Source organism: Octopus sinensis, linkage group LG2 (genome assembly GCF_006345805.1).
Source record: "Octopus sinensis linkage group LG2, ASM634580v1, whole genome shotgun sequence".
In the NCBI taxonomy this organism is placed as follows: Eukaryota; Metazoa; Mollusca; class Cephalopoda; order Octopoda; family Octopodidae; genus Octopus; species Octopus sinensis.
The window spans coordinates 42,938,476-42,950,613 of record NC_042998.1 but is presented as its reverse complement, the minus strand read 5'-3'; the positions used below and the strand labels follow the sequence as shown (position 1 = coordinate 42,950,613).

The 12,138-nt window shown below is 38.6% G+C and overlaps 1 protein-coding gene across 1 annotated transcript in view; it reads left to right on the top strand.

Annotated features, from left to right (window-relative positions):
• Positions 1-12,138, top strand: part of LOC115232447 (monocarboxylate transporter 12) — a 42,623-nt gene that overhangs the window by 24,095 nt on the left and 6,390 nt on the right. The window contains exons 4-6 of the mRNA XM_029802327.2: positions 3,148-3,291; positions 8,413-8,674; positions 10,197-10,721. Of these exons, the coding sequence (XP_029658187.1) occupies positions 3,148-3,291; positions 8,413-8,674; positions 10,197-10,721 (931 nt within the window). The remainder of the gene's footprint in view (positions 1-3,147; positions 3,292-8,412; positions 8,675-10,196; positions 10,722-12,138) is intronic.

Here is a 12,138-nt window from a genome sequence, read left to right as displayed (position 1 = left end):
CAGTTTGATTTTGGTATGCACTCATAATTTCAAATACTAAATTCTGTGGCTGGCATCAAGTTTTTTTCTTATTTAAGTGTATACAATTCGTTAAGCTGGTACCTTGATTGTAAAACATAGAACTAACTTTCTTGCCCATTTGCCCACTGGTCCATTCTTCACGCCAGTCTTATATGGCTACTTTCGTTGATATGTGATGGGGTACCCCAAAGTAACCAGAAACATTCTATGTGGGACAAACCTGTTGTAGTTCAGACTTCTGCTGCTAGAAACCACTTGATATGACCCTCAGGCATCAGTCTGCTGACTGGCAGCATCCACTGAAATCGTACTACCACGTGGTGTGTCTTTGTTTTGCAGTGCTTCTCCCCTGTTCATCGATTTTTGCAATGGCTAAAATGAAGGACAGTGTGCTTCTATGAAATTCTGTTTTCTACTGAAGAAATCAGCAGCCGAAACAGTTGTCATGCTTCAAATAGCTTACAAGGATGCTGCCATGAGCAAAACACAAGTTTATGAGTGGTTTCCATGCTTTAGGAAGGTCACTTTTTGTTTCAAGACCAACCTTGTTCAGGATGACTGTCGACCTCCCGAACGAATGAAAACGTCATAAAAATTCATGAACTGATCTTGAAGGACCATCACCGAACAATTGATGAACTTGATAATGTGACAGTGATGTATTTCTACAGTGATGTATCAAAATACTATTTCAAGGTAATACAGCCATCTGTGTATCATATTCAATGTATATACATCATTGATTGGCCAGTTGCTGCCTTGTTACTCATAAGTGGGCTGGAGCTCCTGCCAACGAATTTTGAGCGAGGAATTGCAAATAAAATAATATTGCAAAATTCCAGTTTCTTTTGGGTGCCCCCTCATATGTTTAAATTGCATTCAAATTTATTTTAAAAATTGATGCAAAAGTATGAAGTTAATAGTCCAGTCAATCTTCATTTTTTTTATTTGATTCTTGTCATTCTGTTCTCTTCATTCTGGATGTTATCAAAGTCTTAAAGTTAAAATCTCAAAGCAGGATACTGCATAAACATCTTGATGCTTTAAAAATATAATTATGAAGGAAAATGTAATTTTTTACAAGGGTCTTATGTATTCTAAGTTTTTTTTCCCCTGTCTATAGCATTTCTCAATGTTCAGGCTGTAGAAATTCCAACTGTCTTCTATTTAGACAAGGTAGCATTGTTAATTGCTCACTTTGCAACTATGTGGTTTCAAACAGTCCCATTGTAAGGCACCTTGGGTAAGTGTTTTCACTATAGCTCTGAGCTGACCAATGCCTTGTGAGTGAATTTGGTAGCAAGAAATTTTGTGGAATCCCATTGTATGTTTGTGTGTGTGTGTGCATAGCTTTGTATTTCTGTTGGTGCCCCCTCACACCACTTGAAAACAGGTGTTGAATTTCTAACTTAATGTTTCCACGAAAGAGATCAATGGAATTAATACTAGACTATAGAAAATATATAAGTACTGGGGTCAATTTGTTAGACTAAAAACCCTTCAAGGTAGTGCCCCAGCATGACTGCAGTCTGATTACTGAAACAAGTAAAAGAAAAGATAAACCAAAAATATTTAAAGCAAAGAAAAATATGTATATACTTCCCTGCTCATTTTAAGGTTCTTTTTGTTGTTTAGCTCCTGATCAAGCCTGATCCAGTTGATATACAGTCAGGGGTGCGCTAATCGTGGTCTTGTCCTTTCCATGGGTGTTGTGTATCTAGGATTACATTATCCAACATGTTCTCCTTTTCAAGTTGTTTTGCTGTATATCTAGTGACTATGTGCAGGCTTCTGTGTTGGTTGGTCTGTTCACTTTAAAGTAACCCTGATAGGTATTATCTTGATAAGCAGAAATGTAGCATGAATCATCAACTATACTGTTGTCTCTGTTATCTATGAAGTTATCACAAAAGAAAACTTTAGATATGGAGAGAAATTCTGAAATATAACAAAGCACTTCATTGTATCATTAAGATGTTCACTTCTCAAAGTATGTGATTTTAGATTCAATCCCCACTGCTTGACAGATTGGGCAAATGTCTTTTGGGTCAACCAAAATTAATAAAATTTGGTAGACAGAAACTTGTGACTTGTATAATTCAGGACCATCAGCTCAGACTGTTTGGTCATGTTGCTCAATTTTCAAAGTTGGATCCTTGTGTTTTCTCCTCTGAGGATTCAGCCAAGATGAGAGCTCTTGCAACATGGGTACAGTGGATATGACAGTACCTTGCATAGATGAGGACTGACTGGGACACTGCTGAAAATTTACCTGGAATGACCGAAGCAAATACCAATAAATGGAGAATGCGGCAATGTGCTGTAGCAGTACATGACCCCATACCTGACTTTCTCTGATAGAAACTGTATGGAAGCCCATATGAGACACCGTTCCTGCTATTCAGTGATAGTCATTATCTAAACCTCACTTTTAGGTGCTCTTAACCCTTTTATTACCAAAATGCCTGCAACTGCCCTTGATTCTATGATACAAACTTCTTGTTTTAAATTGATCTAAATTTTTTTTAAATCCTTTTGAAATTTCATGTTAATTTATGTTCCAAATATCAGCTTAATAATGAGAATTTTATTTTTGATAAATTCTTCATTATATTCAAATTAATTGGAGAAAGGAAAAGGGTAGTGTATTTCAACAGAAATATAGTAACAAAATAGTTAATGGAGGCTGCAGTTTCAGACATTCCAGCCATGTCATCAGTCTGTGAGGCCCTGAAAATAGTCAAGGAGAGGTTTTCTATCAGGTAAGGCAATAGCCTTACCAATGGGAAACCACTCCAGTGTTCATCCCAAGTCTAGTCATGGTAGCCAAAGTTCCAGTAATCTAATTACCGGCAGCAGGGGAGAGTACAGACACACCCAGGCCCTATAAATAGTGCATGGGACCTGCCCAATAGCAGACCACCACTTGATTGCCTTACCACTGACTAATTTCTATACTAGCCTCTATATAACTAATCCAGTCAATTAGTAACCTGTCTGAAATAACATATTATAAACCTTTTGACATCTAATTCACAATGCTAAGAAATACAAACACTTCATTATCAATCTAAATATCTTCATTCTATGTTTTAATTCTCAGAATAAATACTTTTTATTTTTCAGGCCCATTAGCCAGTTTCCTTGGCAGCAGATTTTCTCTAAGAAAAGTCAGCTTTGTTGGTGGTATATTCTTAAGTTTAGGATTTTTACTTGGAAGCTTTTCTGATACCTTGGTATGGTTTTTCTTTGCCTACAGCTTTTTAGGAGGTGAGTTTCAATTTTATCTTATTCCCAGTTATGTGTGTGTGTGTACACACACACACACACACACATACACATATAATATATACATATATATATGAAAGAAGGTTTGAAAATGCAATTTTAAAAGATGTTTATTCACTTGACCGGTTTCACTTTTTTAGAAAAAGATTGTCATAAGTAAAATGTAAAAGCTTTGTAAAAGCTTTATTGTGTTAAGTACTGGTTGTCACAAAATATTACTATACATATCTATATATGATTTTTGATATTCCATGAGCAAGTGAGGCACAAATTTTGCCGCAACTCATTTTATTCACAATTCCTCGCTCAAAATTTGTTGGCAGGAGCTCCAGGATACACCAGTCATATCAACAAGTTTGTCATTGTTTGGTGATGACCCTCCAAGATCAGTTCAGGAATTTTCATGTTTTTATTTGTTTGTGAAGCCAAAGTCATCCTGAATGAGGTTGGTCTTCAAGTGGCAGGTGACCATTCCTTGAGCATGGAAACCACACATAAACTTGTGTTTTGCTCATGGCAGTGTCCTTGTAAGCTGTTTGAAGCATAAGAACTGTTTCCCCCAGCAGAAAACAGAATTTCACAGAAGTACACTGTTCCTTTGTTTCGGCCATGACAAAAGTCAATGAACATGGGAGAAGCACTGCAAAACAAAGATGCACTATGTGGCAGTATGACTTCACCCGATGATACCAGTCGGCAGGCTGATGCCTGAGGGTTGCATCAAGTGGCTTCTAGCGGCAAAAGCCTGAAATACAATGGGTTTGTCTGAGAGAGAACATTTCTAGTTACTTTTGGGTACCCCCTCATATATATATATTTCAAAAATTTAACATCTGTGTGTGTGAAAGAGCTGGTATTTCTCAAGACTCCACATATTCATTCATTGGTTGGAAACAATGGCTTCTCTAATAATGCAGCCTGCTATGAAAGCATATCCAGGCTGTTTGTTGTTTGATAGATGGAAAAAGTTGTGAGTTGGCAATGAGGAATGCATCAAGCTGTAGAAAGCTCTGCCCTAACATATTCTTATCTGATGTATGTAAGTTTGGGAAAGTAGATGTTAAAATGAATTTGTGCATATGTGAGAGAGAGAAAGAGAGGGGGAGGGAAGGAAAGAGAGAGAGAGTGTTTATATTCTTTCACAACATGAGCTTTGATCGATTTTCCATTATAGTTTTGTACTTTTGAAAATGTGCAAAATAAAAAAAAAAGACTTCCTTGTTTGGAAAACAGGTTAGAGTTAGCTGCAGAAAGTGTACTGGGTTGTAAAGAAAATGCTTCGACAATTTATATCCACCTAACTCATGCTAGCATGAAAAGTCAGGTGTAAGAAATGGACAAGCAAATAAATGAATAATACATGCATCCACACACACACACACACACACACACACACACACATACACACACATGCACACATATGTCATCATCATCATCATTATCATTTTAACATTCTCTTTTCCTTGCTTATATGAGTCAGACAGAATTTGTGGAGGTGGACTTTTTATGTCTGACTGCCCTTCCTACCACCAACCCACACCTGTTTCCAAGTAAGGTAATAATTCATTCAACATGAACAAACTTGATTTTATGAAAGGTGACACTCCCTTACAACTATCAAGTAAAGTGAAAGCAAGGAGACATGCACAGACATGTACACATATTCACACAGGTGCACACTCACACACACACACCCATGCCCATATTTGCATACACATGTGCACGTACACCTGTACACACTTGCTCACACACATGTACAAACACAAATACACTCAAGTACACATGCGTGCACATACATGTGCACATGCATGCACATATGTAATGCATACACACACACGTGCACACACACCCATGCCCACATTTGCATACACATGTGCACGTACACCTGTACACACTTGCTCACACACATGTACAAACACAAATACACTCAAGTACACATGCATGCACATACATGTGCACATGCATGCACACACGTGCTTGCATACACACCCACATAAGACCCATGTCCACATTTGCATACACATGTGCACGTACACATGCATGCACATACATGTGCACATGCATGCACACACGTGCTTGCATACACACCCACATAAGACCCATGTCCACATTTGCATACACATGTGCACGTACACATGCATGCACATACATGTGCACATGCATACACACACACACATCAACAGCTCAACCAACACACCAATGCATCAACTCAACCACATATTTAGAAACACCAAAAATTCTCTCGCCTCAGAAGGTCATATCATTTTGTTAGCAACCAGCTCGAACTCTCTTCAGAAAAAACCTAAATATAACTTAAAGAAAAATCATATGACGGGCTTCTCTCAATTTCTATCTTCAAAATCCATTCACAAGACTTTGGTCAGTCTGTAAGTCTGTAAGGAAAGATACTGGCTCAATGTGCCATGCAGTGGAAATAAACTTAAAATTAAGTGGTTGGGTAGCAAACCTCTTACCACACAGCTTTACCTGTGCCTATATATACCCTACACATAATAAAATGCGATGTGTTATCCCATCAGTGACGCTAGCAGAGGGAAACAATTGAAGTGAGTGTGTGTGACAGTCAGAGGCATCAAATAAAGGCAAACTGTTGTGAGAAGATTTTTTCTGAAGTTGTTGTGCAAATTTTTATTGTAAATAATATTTGCTTTAAGAATTTCACTCACACACACACGTACACATGCACGCACACACAGACACACACACACATACATACACACACACACTCATGCATATATATATAAATATAACGCCAACCACTCTCGGGGTAGTTGGCGTTAGGAAGGGTGTCCAGCTGTAGAAACTCTGCTAGATCAGATTGGAGGCTGGTGCAGCCATCTGGTTCACCAGACCTCAGTCAAATCGTCCAACCCATGCTAGCATGGAAAGCGAACATTAAACAATGATGATGATAATTATGATGATATGAAATTAAATATTACACTCATATGTTTACAAACTATCATTCACATAACATTTATAAATTACATACCATCATCATCATCATCATCATCATCATCATCATCAGAGGAAGTACAAAGTTACCTGGCCAGGGAGGGAGGGAAAGAGAGAGCGAGAGATATATATTCCCTTCTCATATCCCCCTCTTAACATATTCCCCTCACATATTTACACGGTACCTTACAACTTCACTTTGTTATACATATATATATATAGATATATATATATACATATACATACATACATACATACATACATACATACATACATACATACATACATATATCATCGTCATCATCATCGTCCTTTAATGTCCGCTTTTCATGCTGGCATGGGTTGGACAGTTTGACTGAAGACTGGCAAGCCAGAAGGCTGCACCAGGCTTCAATCTGATCTGTCAAAGTTTCTACACCTGGATGCTCTTCCTATAATGCCAACCACAGCTAGGGTGTGATGCTTTTACACACAGCTGTCCTCATCCATTCGCAACACATGACCATACCAGTGCAGTCGTCTCTCTTGCACACCACATCTGATGCTTCTTATGTCCAGCTTTTCTCTTACAGTGCTCAAACTCTGTTGTGTATGCACACTGACATTACACATCCAGTGGAGCATACTGGCTTCATTTCTTGCAAGCTTATGCATATCCTCAGCAGTCACGGCCCATGTTTCACTGCCAGGTAGCATAGCTGTTTGTACACATGCTTCATACAGTCTAGATTCTGTAAGTGGTGGTCTTGTGTGCAAGGGTACATAGCTGAGCTTTGTCTGTAGTCCAGCTGGTCTCTTAAAGACATGTAAAGAGGCTCTTGCAAAGCCACTGCAGATAATCTTTCAGAGTGTCCTTGCATGTAGTAAACTTCCCAACATGCTATGCCCTGTCCATAAAGGAGGGAGCAGAGCAGATGCTAAAAACTACAAGCCCATCTCTCTGACCTCTCTTGTTAGTAAGACAATGGAACGCATTGTCAGAAAAAGACTGATCACATTCCTAGGAGAAAACAACCTTCTCACAAACATGCAACATGGCTTCCATCCAGGGAGGAGATGCCTTACACAGTTGTTGCAGCACTTTGATTGGGTACTGAAGCAACGGCTAAACAAGTCAGCTGTAGATATGGTATACTTTGACTTTGCCAAGGCCTTCGACAAGGTTGATCATGGCATGATATGTCACAAACTGCGAAACATTGGTATTACTGGGAAACTGGGAGAGTGGCTGCATGATTTTCTGAAGGGCAGGAGACAGACAGTTGTAGCCAATGGTGCTCACTCTGAAGAAACACCAATTCTCAGCGGAGTCCCACAGGGAACTGTACTGGAGCCATTACTATTTGTGGTGACCCTCTCAGATATGCTCTCTGCAGTACAGTCAGCCAATATGACCAGTTATGCTGATGACACAAAAGTATGACAGGCAGTTAGGAACCTAGAGGACATCATAAGACTGCAGAAATCTACAAATGGACTAACAAAAATAACATGCAGTTCAATGCTATGAAATTTCAGGCACTCCACTATTGGTCCAACACTAGGCTAAAATCGGAATACACTGGACCAGAAAGTAATATGATCTTACAGTTAGAGTCGGTGCATGACCTTGGGGTTCACATGAGCAACAATGCAACATTCCATGTGCATATTACCAAGATGGCAACACTGTGCAAGCGAGTGGCTGGCTGGATTCTGAAGACATTCAGAACCAGGAAAAGGGAAGACCTGTTACTCAAGTGATGGTGGGAGGACAAACACAGACACACAAGCACAAATAACTGATAAATAATTATCAACATCTTCATTTTAATTGTAAACTCATTCTTGGGAAGTTTGATAATAAACCAAAAGAAATCACTTCAGAAGAATCTTGTTTTCTTTAATTTTCCTGTTTCTTAACCCTTTGGCATTTAGACTGGCCAGATCCTGCCAAAATATTCTGCCTGTTTTATGGTAAAGCCAACCTGATATGGCCTCTTAAAAATAAACAGCTACCTTATCAAAATCTCAAAGCTACAAGATAATACATGATTGATTTAAAACAATGGGAATAATTAAGCTTTACATTTGACAGGGTAAACTGAATACTAAAGGGCTGATATAGTTATTTGTTTTCTCTTGAAGGTTTTGGTAAATCCCTAAGCTACACATCATGTTTGGTTGCTGTTGGGAGATACTTTGACAAACGCCGTGGATTAGCTGTAGGTCTTGCGACAGCTGGTGTTGGAATTGGAATGTTCATTTTTCCACCTTTAATGGAATGGCTTTTTCAAACGTATGGATTCTTTGGTGGCATATTGTTAATGTCTGGAATCTCTTTGAATTTGTGTGTCTTCAGCATGCTGTACCGTCCTCTACATCAATATCAATTAACTGTTAAAACAAGGTTTGTATATAATTGTGTTATGTACATGTGCATTCATATGCACATGCATGTATATGAGTGTGATCATCAACATCATCATCAATATCATCATTTTCACCATCATCATCAGCAGCAGCAGCAGTAGCATTATTAACATCATCATTATCATTGTCATTATCGTCATCATCAGCATCCTCCTCCTCCTCATCATCATCATCATCATTTTTATCATTGTTCTGGTTTTCTCTCTGCTTTCCATGCTGACACTAGCCAGAGAAGTTGTCGTGATTTGAGTCCCCCTCATTTCTCACTCTCCTTAACACCCTTGCAACTTCTACCCATCCACACCTGGTTATTCTGCCTTCACTCACTTCTACTCACTTCATACCTTGAGGATTCACTCAGACACCACATCACTACCATTCTTATCTCTTCCCAACTGCTCCCTGATCACCCACTCTTTCTCCTAAACTGTGAGTATCCATGTTAGTTCCTCTACAACAAGAAACCTGTTCTACTGTGGTCACTTTTTTCATCTTTTAACCCTCTTGGCTTCTAGCATAAAGCCAACCCATTCCTCAGGGTACATAATTTTGCAAGCTGCATTGTAATTTTACCAGTGGCGTATGGTGGTTGTTGTACTGGATGTGCTGCCATACCCATTACTGCAAAATTTTAAGCAGGGGTATGACAAAAGTTTTCCATCAAGATTTGTGATTAAATTAATGAGTAAGGTTAATATTTATAATGAATTTTCCATTTTTGATGGCTGTGCAGTGCACACCTAGCACACACGCCCCTGAATTTTATGAGTGGTGAGGGGGCAACCCCCTCCCACCAAAATACACACTGTAAAGTGGTTGGCATTAGGAAGGGCGTCCAGTCATAGAAACCATACCAAAGTAGACAATAGGACACAATATAGTCTTTGCACCCAAATGATCCTGTCAAACCTTCCAAGCCATGCCAAAGTACAGAGTGAAGCATGATGCAGTCCTTAGACTCATCAAATCCTGTCAAACTGTTTAAACCGTGCCAAAGTAGGCAGTAGAGCACGATGCCACCATTTGACCCATGAGATCCTGTCAAACCATCCAGCTCGTGCTTACATGGAACATCATCATCAGCATCGTTTAACGTCCGTTTTCCATGCTAGCATGTGTTGGACAGTTCGACCGGGGTCTGGGAAGCCAGGAGGCTGCACCAGGCTCCAGTCTGATCTGGCAGTGTTTCTACAGCTGGATGCCCTTCCTAATGCCAACCACTCCATGAGTGTAGTGGATGTTTTCTACGTGCCACCGGCACAAGGGCCAGAGGTGGCTGGCAAACGGCCACGATCGGTTGGTGCTTTTACGTGTCACCAACACGGATGCCAGACAGGCGGCATTGGCATCTGATGATGATAATATCCATAGTTATTATAGATTCAGTTTTTATAATCATATATTTTGTTGATTAGAAGAAATCTGTTTAGCATAATGTCAATTTGAAACAATTGTTTTTTTCTTAAAAAAATGTAATTATATTACATCTTTTTTTTTAGCTGGGAAACACCCTCACCACAAGTAGATCAGGAACATGTTGAACTTCTTCCTGCAACAACAAAAGTAAATGAATGTGAAACAGAAGACAATAATACAAAGAACAACCAGCTTTCTAAAACTGTATTTTCACCAGCACCTGTAACACTAGGAGTGACACCAGAACGACCAAACCGAGTATCCATTGCTCACTCTATAAATTATGAACCAATAACTAGTAGAAACAATGGATGCCTGCCTTCTTTAAAAAGATTTCTATTAGGAAATAAGAAAGCAGAAAATAATCAACCCTTATTTGACTGTACTTTGTTAAAAGACTTGCATTTTGCTTTGTTTCTGTTCAGTATTTGTTTGCAGACCCTTGCTTTTCAATCTGTCTCTATTTTTATCCCACCACTTGCTAAACAAAGAGGTGTAGATACAATGAATGCTGCCTTTCTCATATCTATCTTAGGAATTACTGACATTATCAGCCGAATAGGCATAAGTAGTATTTTGGACTTGAAATATATCAAACCATATCGCAGGTTAGTATAAAAATTTATTATTATTATTATTATTATTATTATTATTATTATTATTATTATTATTATTGTTACTACTACTACTACTACTACTACTACTTAAGGTGGTGAGCTGGAAAAATCATTAGCATGCCGGGCTGAATGCTAGCAGCATTCCATCTGTTGCTATGTTATGAGTTCAAATTCCGCCGAGGTCAACTTTACCATTCATCCTTTAGGGGTCAATAAAATAAGTACCAGTTGAACACTGAGGTCAGTGTAATCAACTCATCCCCTCCCCCAAAATTGCTGCCCTTGTGGCAAAATTCGAAACCATTATTATTATTATTATTATTTAAGGTGGTGAGCTGGCAGAATCATTAGCATGCCAGGCTGAATGCCAGCAGCATTCCATCCATCGCTATGTTCTGTGTTCAAATTCTGCCAAGCTCAACTTTACCTTTCATCCTTTTGGGGTCAATAAATTATGTCTCAGTCAATAAATTGTCTAAGGTGGCAAGCTGGTAAAATCATTACTTAGCAGCATTTTGTCCATCTTTACGCTCTGAGTTCAAATTCTGCCAAGGTTGACTTTACCTCTCATCTTTTGGGGATTGATATAATAAGTACCAGTGAAACACTAGGTACAATGTAATTGACTAGTCCCCTCCCCAAAAGTTTCAGGCCTTGTTCCTTTAGTAGAAAGGATTATTATAATTAAGGCAGTGAGCTGGCAAAAGTCATTGGCATGCTGAGCAAAATGCTCAGCAACATTTTGTCCATCTTTACATTCCAAGTTCAAATTCCACTGAGGTCAACTTTGCCTTTCATCCTTTCAGGGTCAATGAAATAAGTACCAGCAGTTGAACACTGGGGTTGTTGTAATTGACTTATCCCCTCCCCAGAAATTGCTGGCCTTGTGCCAAAATTTGAAACCATTATTATTATTATTATTATCATCATCATTCTTCCCTTCCTCTTCCTCCTCCTCCTTCTTTTTCTCCTTTGTCTTATTCACTGCCATTACCATTTAATATTTGTTTTTTTCATGCTGGCATAAGTTGGATGGGTCTCTCAGTGTTTCCCAAATGCAGCTAGTATCATCATCCACATACAGCAATAGAGAAAACTGTCCTATTTTGTTGTTGTCTATGTCTTACAGTGTATATTGAATGCATTTTATAATGCCACCAGCACTAAAAATGTCTATAAGTACATTAAAATGTTCTTTTTTATGTATATCAATTTTTATTTGGAGTTACCATTCTCCTTGAAGGTTAGGATAGTTTTCAAAGTTCATAGCTCTGTAAACTGTTCCCTTTTTGACATAATTTCTATGGTTGGATGTCCTTTTTACCACTTTACTACATACAATAACAGCCTTGTTTTTTTTTTTAAACCCAGCCTGAGACAGCTTATCTGTGACAGGACTAAAGAATTT